General features: G+C 40.0%; 1 protein-coding gene across 1 annotated transcript; it reads left to right on the top strand.

Annotated features, from left to right (window-relative positions):
* The first annotated feature begins 3,136 nt into the window (after positions 1–3,136).
* foxa1 (forkhead box A1) lies at positions 3,137–9,796 on the top strand. Its single transcript, XM_008398709.2, has 2 exons — positions 3,137–3,304; positions 5,477–9,796. The coding sequence occupies exons 1-2, from the start codon at positions 3,239–3,241 to the stop codon at positions 6,644–6,646; spliced, it is 1,236 nt and encodes a 411-aa protein (XP_008396931.1). The 5' UTR covers positions 3,137–3,238; the 3' UTR covers positions 6,647–9,796.
* The last annotated feature ends 8,118 nt before the right edge of the window (positions 9,797–17,914 follow it).

The raw sequence follows: 17,914 nt of genomic DNA, 5'->3' as shown, positions 1-17,914 counted from the left end.
ACTTTATGATGACTTTTGTTCACCGCTGACGGACCAAACTTAAATAAAAGAACGTTTCCCTCACTGGAGGCTGGAGGCGCTGTCAGGCTGTGGAGCCTGTCAGTCTGGGAGAGATGGCCAGGTGAGTCAGTCTCTACGGTAACAACATAATTATCAGTGAGGAGCTCTTCATCTGACAGGACGCAGAATTTACACTCCTGTGAGTCAGAACCGAAACCCCCAACGAGTTCCACTGAATCCTGAATCACCAGCAGGATCTTCCTCCTCCTCCTCCTCCTCCTCCTCCTCACTGCTGCCATGTCGTCACCGCTTCCAGGTCGGGGCGGGGCGGGGCGGGGCTGTCCAGGTCAACCTGGTGTCAAGGTTTCAGCAACGTCTTCATTAGTGTTTGAAGAATGAGATGTAATTGGACACAAATCGTTTAATGTCGTTCAAGAACCAGAACCACACATGGTTCTGCAGCATTCAGCTTCTATGCACCACAAATCTGGAACAAACTTCTAGAAAACTGCAACACAGCTGAAACACTGAGTTCCTTTAAACCCGGACTAAACCCGCCTGTTTAGAGCTGCTTTTGAACCATAATAAATGGAACATTGACCAACATATTTGATGATTTTGATCAAATGTAACAGGTTTTCACTRTGATGTGATCATGATGGGGGTTTTTCTTCATGTTTTCATGATCTAAAGCACTTTGAACTGCCGTGTTTCTAAAATGTGCTCTGCAAATAAACTTGATTGATTAAAGAAGAATGAATCTTCCATTGGGTAACCCATGGCAACCTCCAAGACGATCAGGGTTTCCTCTGCTCCGTTCTGAAGGCCTGTTGGACAAACAACCAGAAATAAACTTCTTTCATGCAGCCTTTGTTCTCCTCTCTTCCTTGTCCTCTGCCTCCTCTTCCTCCTCTTCCTCCCCCCCCTCAGTGTTTTGGTGAGAGTGTCCTTTAAGCCTCCAGCTCATCCAGTTAATCCAGTGAGATAATGGTGAACAGTGAGTGGTTGTTCTACTCTGTTACTTCACCATCAGCAGCTTTTTAAACCACCACACTGGAAAAAAACCAGGGCAAAAAAAAAAAAAAAAATTCTGTCAGCAATAATAATAAAAATAATCTTCATTCCAGCTCTACTTTTTTCTTACTTTTAACTGAAAAACCTACTTCTTAGAGATCTTTGTTTTTCCAGCTGCGTTCCTTCAGTCTCTCTCAGGCAGCTGAGATCATCATGGTGAAGGAAGAGGACAGAGGTCGTGTTTCTGTGGTTGGCTGGCGGTGAAGACCTGACGTCTCATTCTGATCAACGATATTTGATTTTGTAGCACGTGTTTACATGTTGGCAGTAAATTCCTTCAGTTCTCCACATGAGAGATAAAYCAGTCACTTCATTTTCATTTCTAACAGATATCTTTGGATGAATGTTGATTTTTCTTTTCTCTATGAAATCAACATGAACTCAGATTATGTCATGAAGAACGTCTCAAGTTGGATTTGTTGTTTTTCCCTTCAATCATAAAAAACTGACAAATGTTTTATTAGATGGGGTTTGGAGACACTGAAGGTGAAATGTGAAACCACAACAATTATTAATCATATAACATGATAGCTGTTAACCCGATGTCATACGTAAATTTGTTACGTCTTCAATAAAATGTTAACTGAACATTTTAACCATAAATTCTTCAGAATTCAGGAAACATTGGAACATTTTTTGGTGAATTTTACTACAAATGGGAACTTTTAAGATCTGCTCTGAGCGCTGGAGCCCTGGTCCTGTTGGGGCCCCCTGTCGGCCCTGCATGGGGCCCTGAGCAGCAGCTTATTGGTTCCTCCAAACTGTTTGAAGTGAAACTTCTGTTTTGTTTTAAACTCATAAATAAACTTAAAGATTATTATTTACAGTGATCTCTGTTTGAACAGGAATTAAACTTCCGAAGCAACTTTTTTCTCTTAATTTTTTAACTTAGTGACTTTTTAAACTGACTGTGAAATTGAGATTTTAATAAAAATTATATGAAATCTTGATATTTATTGGACTGGATATTTTCAAGTCGGGTATCAGTCAAAAGTAATGATGCAGCGAGCCGGCCCAAGGTTTAAGCACACTTTGCTACTGCCAAGGGCCGCATGCATAGGACAAACATGCAACTTCTACCACAGACCCACATGGAAATGATCATAAAGTCACAATTTAAATTATACTGCTGCTTCTGTCAGAGATGGTAAAATATGTACAGCTCTGTGAATAAATTGGCCAGTGATCATCAAACCAGATCTACAACTGCTTTTGAAAGGAAAAGAAAAAAAATAGAAAGAAAAAGAAAAGATAAACCAGAAATAAAAGGTCAGTGATTCACAGAGAATGGGCCCCAAAGGAAACTCAGCTTAGGGCCCCAAACAACCTTGGACCGGCTCTGACCATGCAAACAAGAGACCATTAAGACTTTTAGCAAATCCAACAAAAATGACCTCTGATCATAACTGACCTTGGCAAATTTTACATATATCAAACAACAATTTTATTCAGTTGTGGCTGCTTTAATTCCTACTGAAGTAATTAACCTTTACCTATGAATTTATATGAAAATATTAAACTGCAACTAAGAAGAAGAAGGAGAACAACAACGATAATAATAATAATAATAATAATAATAATAATAATAATAATAATAATAATAATAATAATAATAATAATAATAATAATAATAAATTACTGACAACATAACTCTGGGCTCATTCTAAAATGGACTCTAAATGTTCATTTCAGTCAGAATTTTTCTTCGTTTGAACTGATGTAAACCTTCCGAATTTGAAATATTCTAAAGAATATCACCAGGTATATTTTAGAACAAGATGTTATTTTTTCTCTCTGTCATCTCCTGATGATCCACACGGACATGAGTCTCGGGTCTTTGGCTGGAAAAGTGATTATCTGCTGCAGAAACGGAGCAGCAGCTCAGTCTCTGTGTGAATTCAACGAATGAAGAAATGAGAAGTTGTGAGAGGAGGGAGGTGATGAAGGCTGAACCTATAGCAGAAGGAGGATCACAGCAGTCCGCAGGTCACCATCACCTCCTCCCTCTTCCTCCTCCTGCTCTTCTTTACTCCTCTCTCCGCTCCGCTCCGCTTGACTCGACTCGGCACTTCTATCCGGACCGGGAGGCTCACACTCAGGGAGCGGGACAGGTTCACCCGGAGCGGGAGCAGCAGGGTCCGTGTTCCGGCTGCGGGCTGCCGTCATGCTGGGCACGGTGAAGATGGAAGGCCACGAAGCTCCGGACTGGAGCGGATACTACAGCGAAGAGGTCGGTCACTCTCCGCCCGCTTTAACGGTGCTGGAGCCGGGTCAGCCGCTCCGCATCCTCCCGGGATTAATCCAGAGGAGCCAAAAATACCCGCAGGTTTTATTTCATATTTAATTTTTTCTGTAAAAAAAATATAATAATAATAATAATAATAATAATAATAATAATAATAATAATAATAATAATAATAATAATTCCTGAAGCAGATTGAATATGATTCATAAAGTAACTACAAATCATTGAAGTTAATAAAAGCGGGGTTCAGATTTGGATAAAGCAGATACTTTTTAGAGAAAAAGTATCTGATTATTTGAGGAATTTTTGTGCTTAATATAAGAAGAAACAAAGCAAGACTCGCGTGCAAAGCGGACCTGATTTTATTTTTTAAAAACATTTAAATAAAAATAGTCAACTACGTGAAAGTAAAATAAGAAAAATAATATTGATGGTTAAGATGGTTATTCTTTGAGTAAATTGTGTAATGATTATATGTCTTTTATTTATTCTTTGTGTAATTTAGAAGACAATTTAAAGATTATTGTCATAAATTATTTTCTAACCTACACGTATAATAACTGAAATCCTAAATATGGAAGAAGAAAATAATCCGGGATTTCCTATTGATTAATTATTAATCTTTGCACGTGGTTTTGATCATTATTCCTGAAGATCTGAACGGATTTTTTGTTTCATATTCATTCATTCATTCATTCATTCATTCATTCATTCAGTCAGTCAGTCAGTCAGGTCAGAAATGACTTCAAACCCTCAGACCTTCTTCTTTCACACCCTGCTCACACACCGACCTTAAACCAAGAATAACAGTTTATTAATTACAGATTTTATTTAACAGCATTAAAAATAATTGGCAATTAAGCAACGATATTTCAAAAGCTCAGTATCAGAGAAATGTGTTTTATTATGCAATGTTTGTGTACATGGTTTGACATTTCCTCATTTAAGCGAACAAATAATGTAACGTAAACAAACAAGCAACAAGAAAATAATGCAAAATATAACAGAAACACACTTCTTCTCATTAAATCAGGTTAAAATCTTAAGAAAAATGAAAATGAAGTTGAAAATGCTCCTAAACGTGAATATTGCTGCTATTATCCACATGAGTTTCTATTCAGAGATTAAGCAAATAATATCAGCAGTCTTATGCACTTTTTGTCTCATTCACTCTTTTTTTTTTACACCTTCATCCAGTTCAGAGTAGCAGAGTGTGTGTGTGTGTGTGTGTGTGTGTGTGTGTGTGTGTGTGTGTGTGTGTGTGTGTGTGTGTGTGTGTGTGTGTGTGTGTGTGTGTGTGTGTGTGTGGGGAGTGGGGGAGTAGACTGGACAGATGCGCTCACCAGGCCAGAGATGGGGAACATGCACCAGTCCATTACAGAGACACACTGGACATTATGCAAGGACAAATTAGACTGTCCACTTAACCGAACATGTATGTGTTTGGATTGCGGGTAACTTCAGCAATATGTGTCTGAGACGTTGATGAGTTTTCGCCACTTTGATTGCACTAAGGGAGCAATCAGGTGGTGTTGATTCCTTAAATTCATTTTTTTTTATTAAGTTTAAACAAAAAAAGAGAAACACTGCCTTCTGTATTAACAAAGGGGAAATGTATGTGGTTGAAAAGTTTGAGGTGAAAAGACATTCACATACCGACGTTTTCTGATGTTACATTGGGGTTAAGTTGTGGGCTGGCTGCTGTACAGGTGGGCTAACTTTGTCCAGGCTGAATGTGGACGGGACCTTTGGGCCCAGAAAGGGTTCTATATATTTTTAGTCTACATAAAGACAAGGTCTGGCCAACCTGAAATAGTCATAAAATCTGTCACCACTTACTAGTGTGTGCGTAGTAAGTGGTGAAGTTGTAGGAAATGTAGAAATGGGAAAATTTGATCTGGTCCACATGGTCCTGGTTTAATGACCCCTAGTTCTTTTGAGCAAACTTGTGCTGGCCCAGAATGTTCTGCTTTTGATGGCTCCGACCAGAGAGCAGGTCATGATACAGTTTTTAAAACAAGAGATGGGATTTCAGCATTGATACTCAATGTTGACCTTTAGTTGAACCTGACTGTAAACCATCCTGACAGATTCTTGAGTCTACCACTTCTGTTCATCTTCAAATAAAAGTTGACTCGTCCTCTGTCCTCCCTGCAGGTGTACTCTCCAATGGCAGGCACCGGGATGGGTTCTGGTCTCGGAATGGCGTCCATGTCTGGCTACATGTCGAGTGGTGGCACCACGTCAGGCTCCTTCAACATGTCGTATAGCGGTACCGGTCTCAGTCCGTCCCCTGTAGGAGGGATGGGGGGCTCCGCTCCAGCGCCTATGTCAAACTTAGGTGGGGGTGTGGCTTCCATGGGTGGGCCTCTGAGCCCGTCCAGTATGAACTCGGTGTCAGCCCAGCAGGCCTCCTTGGGTCTGAACCCGTATGGAAGCATGAGTCCCAACATGGGCTCCGGCATGGCGTACGGTAGTGGTGGACTGAACCGAAGCCGTGACAACAAGACGTTCAGACGGAGCTACCCTCACGCAAAACCCCCTTACTCCTACATCTCACTCATCACTATGGCGATCCAGCAGGCACCAAGTAAGATGCTGACTCTGAGTGAGATCTACCAGTGGATCATGGACCTGTTCCCCTACTATCGGCAAAACCAGCAACGCTGGCAGAACTCCATCCGTCACTCACTGTCCTTCAATGACTGCTTCGTCAAGGTTTCCCGTTCGCCCGACAAACCGGGTAAAGGTTCGTATTGGACCCTGCACCCAGACTCAGGCAACATGTTTGAGAACGGCTGTTACTTGCGACGTCAGAAGAGATTTAAGTGCGAGAAGAAGATTCCAGGGAAACCAGACGGGAGGAAGGAGCATATGGGAGCAGGGGGTGGCCGTTGTACCTCTCCTGCCGGAGATTCTGCCAAACCTGCTGGACTTCTGGACTCATCTGTGGCCTCCTCCAGCCAGACGGGCTCCCCTGCCGGCCTGGATCTGAGGGGAGGAGTTGGAGGTGTGTCTGACCTGAAAGTATCCAGCTCTCAGTTACTGTCTTCCCTATCACTTCCTCCGCACTCCATGGCCCATGAAACTCCTCTGCATATAAAAGGAGACCCCCACTACTCTTTCAACCACCCGTTTTCCATCAACAACTTAATGTCATCCTCGGAGCAGCAGCACAAACTGGACCTGAAGGCCTATGAGGCTCTGCAGTACTCTTCTTACAATGGTGGGGGGGCGTCTGGCCTTGGGGGGAGGACCATGGAGCCTCTTGAGGCCTCCTACTACCAGGGCATGTACCCCAGACCGCTCCTGAACAGCTCATCATAGCCGCTGAATGGCGAGCACTTCCTGTCTGGACTTGGACCTTCTGCATGCAGCTGTCCTGGACTTCCTGTCTGATAGTGTTGATACTGACCTGTAAGCTAAAGAGAACTCCCCGCACTGTGACCAAACCTTGACACTGACATATGAATCCTCAGCAAATTAAAATTGACCCCAGGTCTGTGGTCTTCTTTCATGCTTTTAAGATACTTTCAGGTCTAAAAACATCAATGCAGGATCTCATTGGTCACATTTATGCCTCCAAAACAGGCCAAGATCTGTGAGCTCAGGATCTGGAGGAATGTTGCTGTTGCGGAATTTGGACTATAGCACTGATGGATCGTTTCTATTGCATTATTCCAAACATTTTGACCTTTAGTGAAGTTGTTGTTGTTTGAAATGCTTTAGTCTGGTTTGGGGCATGCTGTTTTATTCAAAACATAACCTCTCGATTGGTTAACCCCTTACCTGCCATGAGGACACCGGTGTCCTCATGGCATGAGGACAATGGGTCCATGAGGACACCGGTGTCCTCATGGACCCATTGACTTGCATGTAGGTGTTTCTGGAGTGACATTTAAGGGGCACAAGATGAAATCATGGAATGTTTGATCTGGTTGAGGCTCTATCATCCCCCTCACTGTAGAATCATTCAAATAGGTAAACTATCTTTTGATAAATAAAAAATATTTTTTTTCTTTTGTTAAACAGTCAAATTTTACAGAACTTCTGAGATAGATTGTCTTCCTAGGACCTTAATTCAAGTGTTGGTGTAAGACTGACAGATATTATGTTTTTCTTTATGATTTCGGTTTATTGTTGATAGTACCATATAACCTAATGCAGACTGGGTCAGACACAGTTATACCTGTTGTTACAAAATGTTGACAAGATCCCAGAAATATTATGTTCATTTTCACTGAATCACTGCAGCTTCACACACAGATGTTGGTTGTGCTCAGTGGCATACAATACGCAACTATCCAAACCTAAATAACTCATGTTTTAAGAATTAGTGCATTGCTAAGGCAGAAGCTGATGAGCGAGGCTGAAAAGCAAGTTGAACTTAAAGCTCCAAGCCTTCAGTTCTCCCGGTCCAGAACGTGCCAAATCATCCACATTCTGTCCCAGTTGTTTTCAACCAGTCTGAGGTCAGAGGTCACCTGGATATGATAATGTGCCTATTGTGCCGGTGTTTACAGAACGGATCAAGAACCAAGATCAGAAACCATATTTCTCTGTAGAGCATGATGAGGATTTATTTCTCCCACGACCTCCTTTGGATCTCTGGTGACCTCCTGAGGGGTCGCGGCCCTCAGTCTGGACACATGAATGGTGTTTTATTTAAGGGGTCGATTTGTGTAAAATAAAAGACGGAGAGGTTTGGGGGAGGGATCTATATAAATGATGAGGATGGCTGATCAATAATAAGCTCTCTCTCTCTCTGTAGTTGAACATGAACTGATCTCGTTAAGATGAACTAAAGCAGACTTCAGTCACACACACGAAAAATATCTCTTCTGTGTTCTGTCTGACCAGAACTTCAACTTGATTATCAGAAAAAAATCAAAAACCGATTAGATTTCTGTTCGTCAAATGACTCATGAAGCTCAATCACTGGGAGAAGTGGATCTGAAGAGTTTATGCAGAGTATTCACATACTTTGTAAATATCTTCCCTTAGACAACGAAAGTCATCATTTAGTTAGACAACAGACACGCGTAAAAGAGATGAAATGATATTTCATATTTTTTTGTAAATTAGTATTATTTAAGAGAGTAAATGACAGCAGTACTCATAGTTCGAGTGAACCTTGTGTGTTCATTTCCATGGCATCCATACAGAAGAAAAGATGATTTTTCCCTTTTAAAAAAAGTTTTTTTTTTCTGTCTCTGACCCAAAACAGAGAGACTAATCCTGTATCAGCGAACGCCGCAGCAGAGCCAGCAGAACCGTGGCAGCGCTCCAACTGTCTCACCAGCAGAAAAAATCCTCCCAGTTGCAATGTCAGAACAACACACTGCTTAACACACACAAACACGCCGGCGTTTGCTACATGGTGTTGCATGTTCAGGTGTCTGGTGTGACCTCTGACACTGGAGGCTCATCAGAGGAACACGCCACACTGCACGGTCTGTTGGTTAGGGAGCAGCTTTATGATCACTCTGATCCTGAATCGATGTTTGATGACTCGACACAATCACTTCCTGTTCCAGGCCACGCCATTATTCCCATCTGCATGAACGGAGCGAGTGCTGTTCTCTTCTTTGTTTGGATTTTTATTTGACTTCTGAAAGAGAAGCCCTGTTTTATCACCCTGCCCTCCCTTCTTGCTGCGCCTCCTTGTTGTGTTTTCGGTCTTTGTTGGTTTTGATTCTGCATGCATGTTCTTAACTTATTCTGTCATTTTCAAATAAAACCGACGAATACAAGAAATATTTGCTTTCTGGCTGATGATTGCTAAAGGTCAGTTTTAATGTCCAAATCATTTTGTTTTGTCAGTTAAGGCTGATCAGTTGGAAGGCTGGTTTAATATGTAGAAACTTTGAGTTACTGTAATTAGAACTTGATATAGTTTCATGCCCAAACTGATCAGTTGATAAATCTATTTTAATTCAGTTTAGTTCAGTTCTGAGAGCCAAATTTCTTTCCATTACAGGAAAAAATAGGTTCTGTTCATATCAAGTTATACTGTAGATACGCGACTGGTTCCTATTTAGCCTTACATGATGAACTAAATGTGTGACATGGTTGTTTTCTCTTGGCTAGAATTAATCTAAGCCATGTGTCAAACTCTAGGCTTGTGGGTCAAATGCAGCCCTCCATGACCCCATAGAGGGCCACACAAACAGAACTTTAAGACAATAATTGTGTGCTTAAATATTATTTTATAAATAAAAAGATATCAGTTTTTATTTGGACAGTGTCAAATTACATAATTGTAAAAAGATGTTAAATATAATTTCATTTGAACACAGAGAACATTATAACATTTTCACAGTTTCATGACATTCTGCCTCAACCGGCCGTCATACGGACAACAAAATGAAAATGGTTTTCACTGAAATGGACCAAACTGAATTCTGCATAACTCCACATGAATTGGACATGTCCTTGAAAAGTTATTTCAAATAATATCTGTTGTTATTTGTGCAAAAAATAAACAAAATTGAATTGAAATAAAGAATCTAATTCCATAAAACTTCAGGTTCTGACTCATTTGATTTTGGTTGTTCATTGAAAGAGGTTTCAGCGAAAATAATAATAATAATAAAAAAATACATTTTTATTTTTCCAAACCAATAAGGACTGTAGAAATAGATATTGATTTGTATTTAAACGATTGACATTTTTACTTTGTTGTAAATTGTTCTGTGCATGAGCAGTGATTAGAAGTTTCAAGGTCTGTAATAGATTTGAATTTAAATGTTTTAGATACTTTAATAAACGAGTTAAAGCGTTTAAAACAAACTTACCGAGCCAAATGAGAGAAAGCCTAACTTATGACAGGATCATTTTAGCTTCCATGTTTTGTTCTTCATGTTAAGAAGAAACAAAAGACTTTTTACAAAATCATTTAAATCTATTTTAACGATGGCGTGTAAAAACCGTTTCCTTGACAACAAGAAAAAAAGAAAGATGTGCAGCAGCTGCGTCAGCTTGTAAGTAAGTTTGGGCCCGGACGACGAGCCCCGCCTTCTCTGGATGATACACACGAGAATAATATATATATTTATATAGACGACATTTGGAGAAAACTTCCAAATACTCAGTTTTGTTTTAATCAGTTTAGATAAAATTAGGTTGTCCTGAAAAATCAAACAAACAAACAAACAAACAAACAAACAAACAAACAAACAAACAAATACTTTAGTTTTGTTTTATTCTGCATAAAACATCATGTAACCTCCACTGACTTCACTTGACATTAAGCAATACAAAAGTTTAACGCGCAACGGCGTTATGAGAGCTATGTAGGAAAACTAGAAACTAGATCGAATCATAAAGTTTTGCTTTAACACAGAAACTTTCACATTTCCTTAGTTTACATGAGTTCATAATAATATAAGGAAAACAACAACGGCAACAAAAAAACATACCAGCCCTATTAGTGCAAACCGCACAGCAGATGAGGATATTAATCAACTACCAGCATCTAAACACTTTTTCTCACCAAAATAATTGAATGCTGGTAAAATGTTAAACGCTTTCACAAGTTAATACAGCAGATTGAAATTTGAACACACTGGATAATACTTAACTCCATCTAAATGTTCCTTTTTATGTTGTAGTTTTTAATGGCCTGTCCAGGTCTCGAAGTATCTGATTTTTCAGGGTGAATAAAGGTCCAGGAGCAGCGGGCTGAGGCCCGGCCAGCTTCCTCCAGCAGAGGATGGTGGAGGGTCAGGATCAACCGGAGCTGCTCAGCCTGAACGAGGAGCCGATAAATCTCCAAAATGACGCCGTTAAAAGTCCGAGCAGCTCTATGCTAACAAGGCTAACAGTTAACATTGTGTTCCTGATGGCACGCGACTCCAGAGGGATTCTTTTCATAGTTTATTCGTTTATTATGAAGTTTTAATGCATAAGTTTTAAATGTATTTATTTATGTCGATACGTTCTCAAAAATAATTAACTGTTAATTGTAAAAAAAAAAAAAAAAAAAAAAAAAGAAAAGAAAAACTAACTATTAATTTCTAGGAAGATACTTGCCTTTTTGTTTACTTATTTATCTACCTAATTATTTATACTTGTATATTTTAATACTGTCTGTAGGTCAGTGCATCACCTCGACTCCCAGGACCGGGTCTTTCCGCATGTGATAGCAGCCGGGGAAGGGGCTCGCTCCGCGCGGCCTCGCCGGATTTCACGGCTCGCTGTCGGCCTTAACCTCCGCCGCAGCTCCGTGAACCTGAACACATCCCGACAGATTTCACTTTGATCTGAGGCTGTCTCACACACTTTCACCGCCGAGCCGCAGAAAGGGCTCTAATGATCCAGGAATTATCCGCTAATTATCCGCACACAAAAGTAACCCAAAGCGCACGCGCGCGAACACAGGCGGACACGTCGGGAGCGCGCGAACGATGGCGGGCCTAATGTCGAGCTAATAAGAAAGGATTAATTAATTAATACATTAATAATAATAATAATAATAATAATAATAATAATAATAATAATAATAATAATAATAATAATAATAATAACTGGGTTTATTATTTTAAATTGGAGTCAGTTGTATTGGAATGACGATCTGAATTTTGTACTCGTATGAATTGGCACACGAATTACTGGCACAATATATCTAAATAGGAATTAATAATAATAATAATAATAATAATAATAATAATAATAATAATAATAATAATAATAATAATAATAATAATAATAATCAGGGAACCACTTAAAACATTTTTAGACAATGTTTTTTCTTTCGTGCAAACATCACAAACGTGATTTTTAAAAGTAAACATCAGATTCAGAGTGAAAGGGTAAATTATTACAGATGACCTTATACAGTGACAGGCGGAGTTATAACACTTGGTAAAATATGAATATAATTTAGATCATATAAAGCACCTATGTCCAGCAGAGAGACTATATTTACATTTAATCACGATTTACTATACTACAGATGTGTTACTTTTCATCTATGACAAGAACATGTGATCATAACTCATTAAATCCAAATCTTATGATTTCATCATTTTCTTTCAATTTAGTTGATTATTATATGTATTAAATTAATTATATCTGTATAATTAATTTAATGAGTATTTAGTTTTTTTGTTGGTTTTGAGCTTGTTTTTTAGACCTCAGTCTTATGAGTGATTTATTATCAACAATAACCATAAACTTGATTGTAAAACTGCATAAAAATAACTACCAAAGAACTACTATTTTTGGTTAACAATTCTATCAAACTTAGTCTAAGTTGGTCACATCTTTCAAACATTAAATGTTTTAGAGGAAATCTTCAGGCTGCTTGGAAGTTCTCTAAACGGGTTTCTGTAAATACCGACTTTCTCACTAAAATCAAAGCACGAATCGTGTTTGCATACGGCGCCTCCGCCTGAGTACACAACGTGTGTGTGTTTTGGTTTCTGCGTTCGTCCCTGAGCGGATCAGGTGAGAGGAAGCAGAACAGAGAGAACAATAAGCCTGAAGAGCTGTCTGAAAGTCACAACACTTCACTCCGCGACGACAAGAAAACATTCCCACCTCTGAGATGGAACAACAAACCGAACCAGAACCTCTTCGGAATCTGGATTTATTCATACAGGCCCAAACAGGATGTAGTTTCATTTGTTCATTTCTGTCTGGGTTACTGGAGACATGCAGGCCTGTAGAGCTGTGGCCGTTTTTAATCCCAACATTTGTATAAGTGGACCTGATATCTGGATCAAAGCTGCGCTGAGACCGACACTTGGTCGGTTCGGTCCGTTTCTGAGGTTCCGATCTGAGAAGAGGTTGTGCTGCTGATCCTCTGCCACCCAGCCTGCTGTTGTAATATGAGCCATATGTTCTCTGTGGGCCAAAGCCAGGGCCGCTCTGGACACAGCGCCGGCGGTGAGGGCAGTGTCAGCGGCGGCGGGCCCCGGGGCCCCCACCATCGTTTCACCAAAGCTCTCAGCCTCTTTTCTCTTGGCTCGCTCCTTATGGAGGAAAATGTCGGCCACAATACGGCGGCCTTCAGCCTCTTTCTTCCCCGTGCCTTTCATTGCCCCACTAGAAAGCCAAGAACAGGGGCCCCAGGGCCACTAAGGCCTTTTGATGGGGATTGGAATTAATTATCTCCAATAACACAATTGTGCTCGGTCAACGAAAAGAGCAAAGAAATCCCCTCCAGAATCAGAGAGATGAGAAGAGAGAGGGAGAGAGAGAGCCCCTGCTTTTCCATTAAAATAATTCAGAGGAAGTTTATTAGAGCTTTGTGAGGTGCTAATATGGATCAGCCGGGAGGTTGGTGGTCCTGGGTGGGGGTGTGGCGGGGGCAGAGGGGGTGGATGTGTAATTGGCAGAGACTCACTGGTCATTCTGGCTCAGATGGAGGAGAAGTCACTGAAGGGGTTGAGCTAAATCTGTTTAAACTGTTAAAATGGCCAAAAAGAATCTCACCTGTCTTCAAACCTTCAGCACTGATGAGCAGATTTTGTTCACACTGATGAGCTGCACTGGGTTTTGGTTTTCAGAAATGTTTCACCAACACTGATCACCAATAAAAATCTGAAGGTGTCAGCTGATGCTGTGTGGATGCAGCTCTGCTGGTCCTGTGGGCTCCGTCCTCACCAACAACCTGATCAACCGGGAGGATCTGGGCTTTGACTGGACTACAGAAGAGATACTTCACTAAGACGAAATCAGAAGTAACTAATTATGTAACTTCTGAGAACATTTGGTTGCAACGGATTTTATTAAAAGGGCTATTTTTGAGCTTTAAATCATGTTATGTTATTACCTCATCAAAATCATGCCTGTGGTGTTGCTTTAATTCTTTCATGCATGTTTGATGAATCCTTTAATGTAACTGAATGGCAACCATTCAGTTGTATAAGACGGCTGAGTGGCTCTAGCTCTGCCTTCAAGGCGCAGCTCTTCCTCAGAGCTGCAGTTTCCACCTCACAGAGCCCATCCACCCCCTTTACTCCCTCACTCAGCTCCTTCAGACTAGCCAGCAGCAATTAGCAAACAACTTTTGGAACTGTGCATCTGCTGAGCTCATTGTAGGAGCCACTTCTCAGAGCAACGCTAAGTTAGTAGAGGAGCCATGTTGTGATGACTTCCTGAAGGCAGGGCTTCAGAAAGAGCACAAGTTTCTTAAAGAGACAGAGGCCCAATTTCAACGCATTATATTAAGACATCAAATTTCTTTTAAGTCATGTTTGATACACATGGCATTTTTACAACTGAAGGTAACTTAACTCATTTATTGTGCTGTAAATTGGGATGATGTGGTTAGAAAACGCATAGTGCTGCACTTTTAAGTGGCTTCAGAGTAAAGGAAGCTGAAAGTATTCAAACCTAATTTTTTTTAAGTGTAAAATGTTTAAGTGTTAAATTACCTTCAACTGGAAGGTGTTTCTGGGAAAAGAAGTTCTGGTTTTATGAACGGGACTGATTCTAGACCTCTGGATGAAATCTGGATCTGTTTGTCATGTAAAGTGATAAGYGAAGGATGATTTTTGATTTTGATTTGTCAAGCAGTTTCCAAAGCATATTCCAATGAAGATCATTGTTTCTATATACAGCATAGTCCTTAAGTTGCTTTGTTAAGACAATTTTTTATCTAAAGTCTTTTTCTAAAGACATAAGTCGTCAAAACATGTCAGATAAAAAAACAACAAAACAACCTAAAGACTTTATTTTCCAGCATGTTTTATGGATTAATTTAGGAAATATTTCACAAAATCAAATCCTAGTTCTTATCTTAGAGTGGGAGAAAAGATCAAACCGTGTCTGATTTCTCTCTTGCTGGTTTTTCTCTCTGTGTTGTTAACAGGAGATCTGGACAGAGAGGTGATGAAGTGGAACACTAACAGGATTCAGGAAAAATAAAGCTTTTTGTTAAATCATAATCTGATCGTCTACAGTTCAATTCATTTCTACAGAACCAAATGTTGTCTGAAGGCACTTTAGAGAAAAAGTTGGCCCAGTTTAGTCACACATACATTCCAGTTGATTCCAGTTATGAGATGCAGTGAGCTCAGTTCATTATTCAGTTTGGTTTAAAAAGTTTCTACCAACAGAAACCCAGCAGACTGACCTGAATGTTCACTCTTCCTGGACAAACATGTAGCAACAACCGTTTGTGTTGTCGTGCGTTGTTACTTTAAAGCAATCCCTCACACTGAGCATGCATGGAGCAACAGTGGGGAGGAAAAACTTCCCTTTAACAGGAAGAAACCTTCAGCAGAACCAGAACCTGGTTCAGTGTGACCATCACTGCCCAAATTGAATCACAGCATCAGCTGGACTGGAGAAGAGACTGTTCAGCAAGCGTTCTGATTCTCAGCCCAAAGTTGTTAGAACGGATCTAAAAATGGAGGAGCATTGTTATGAAGAGCTATTGTTTGAGCGAGCAAGAGCTTCTTAAAGAGACAGAGGCCGAATTTCAAGGTGTTAAATTGCAAAGTCAAATTTATTTGTCATGTGTGATACATGCAACATTTTTTATGCCAACTGAAGCCGTAGTTCCTTGATTGTGATATAAAATGCCACCATGTGCCTGGAAAACACACAACACATCCCTTTAAATTAATCGTCACCAATGTGATTAAATAAAAACTAAGTACTTGTTTTTTAATCATTTCTAAGGTCTCACTCACTCAGTTACTTTGAAAGTCATTTAACTATTTCATGCTGCAGTGCATCACGTTCCTTCATTATATGATATTAAATTTTGTATTTTTAGATCAGAGACAATAACAACCATAACTACACTCTTGTTGGTGATGTTGGAGGTTTATCATGACTTCATGCCGTCATCTCTTCCACCATTAACACTGATAAAACTGGAGATGCTGTTCAGAATTGAACTCTTTAGTTCCCCTTTGACCTCTGACCTCAGAGGTAAAGTCTTCATCTCCAAAGGGTTCTGCTCGTCCTCACTGGAAGCAATATTTGTGTCGTGTTGCAGAGTTCAGGTAAAAGAAAGCTGGAACATCTGTCGTTACTCTTTAACCGGCGTCTTTACGTTGACTTCACATAAACAGAAATAAACTCCGTTTATGGGCGCAGCCTGGAGACCAGCTGATGGTGATGGAGACGCTGGAGATCTGTTCTCATGTCTTTGTTTTGACATGAGCGCCATCTGAATGTTACTGCAGAGTTAACACACACCACAAAGATCAATGTCTTACACACGCACGCACGCACGCACGCACGCACGCACGCACGCACGCACACACACACGTACGCACGCGCTCATACACACACACCCAGGTGGCATCAGAAGTTGGAGCTCCAACAAACTGAGTCTTTCTTGAGAACAAGCAGATTATCGGCCGCAGGATTAAGAGCAGGACACCCAAGTCGACAACAAGTGGTCTGCTATCGCCATGGTAACCAGCCCATAGCGGGAGGCAACCCGCCCCCCTTTTTATGAGCCACACATCACAACTGATGAAAATCCCGTCTCTCTGATATCTTCATTAAAGGAGTTCCTCAGCTGAAGCCAACTTTATCTCCTCGGTTTTCATTTCCAACTTGTGTTGCCAACCTGGAAGCGTTCGGATCTTTATTAAACTCTTCATTCTCCTGTCATCTGCAGTTTACAGCGCTTCAATAATGCAACTGATGAAACAATCACTGAGAAAATGTTTTAAAGGTTATCTGTGGTATTAATGAAATGATCACAAAATGCAAACGAATGCACTTAAATGACTTAAAAAGATCAAAAGGACTTAGATTAGATTTCAGTATTTCTGGGTCATATTAAGTATCTACTGATAATTAAAACACTTTGATTATATTCTCGTTTCCAATGACTAACTCGGAACATTTAGTCGGATACAATTCAGTTTCATCTCTGCTGTTTTTTATTTTATTTTCAGCAGCGTTGATGTTGCTGCTGCTGCATTTAATTTATGCCTTTTGCTTTCTTCAAAACCTACTGAGAAACAAACGTGATGCCCTAGTAACCAAAACACTGAACATTATCACTGATGTTAAAGTGACTATGAAAAGTATTCAATCCCTTGGATGAGTTAAATTTTTAATTGCTTTTACAAATGAATTATGATCGCAAAATGTAGCATTTTTGACATTAGAATCAGGGGGAAGAAATAATATCAAAGTGTTTTCTGCAAAAACAATTACAAATAAAAAATATGAAACATAAAATAGATTTTTAAATACCAGGTGCTTGCCAACTGCTGCTGGCTAGTCTGAAGGAGCTGAGAGGGGGTGCTGCTGGAGGGGAGGGGCTGAGGAGGAGCTGTGTCCTGGAAGGCAGAGCTAGGTCCAACCAGGCATTTTGCACAGCTGAATGGTTGCCGTGGAGACTAAAGGATTTCTCAAGCATGCATGAAATGATCAAAGGTATGTTTTTGATGAGAGAATAAGATCATAGTATGATGTAAAGCTCAAAACAAGTTGATTTTACTTTAATTTTTCATTTTTTACAGAATCAACAAATAGCTGAAATGTGTCACCCTGTGTGTACAAGTTTCACATTTACACCTATTTATGGAAATAAATGAATACTTTTGTTTTGTATATTACAATTTATTTAGAATCACCTGAACAACCTGGCAGTAATAAAGCTCACATCTC

This window comes from Poecilia reticulata, linkage group LG22 (assembly GCF_000633615.1).
Source record: "Poecilia reticulata strain Guanapo linkage group LG22, Guppy_female_1.0+MT, whole genome shotgun sequence".
Lineage (NCBI taxonomy): Eukaryota > Metazoa > Chordata > Actinopteri > Cyprinodontiformes > Poeciliidae > Poecilia > Poecilia reticulata.
The sequence above is the reverse complement of the archived record's forward strand: the minus strand, read 5'-3'. Positions and strand labels throughout refer to the sequence as shown.

What these genes read in the sequence shown, in the direction of transcription:
- foxa1 (XM_008398709.2), top strand. Translation starts at nt 3,239, where the DNA reads ATGCTGGGCACGGTGAAGATGGAAGGCCACGAAGCTCCGGACTGGAGC. An exon ending in GCGGATACTACAGCGAAGAG is followed by an intron (nt 3,305 to 5,476) that starts GTCGGTCACTCT and finishes TCCTCCCTGCAG; the next exon opens with GTGTACTCTCCAATGGCAGG.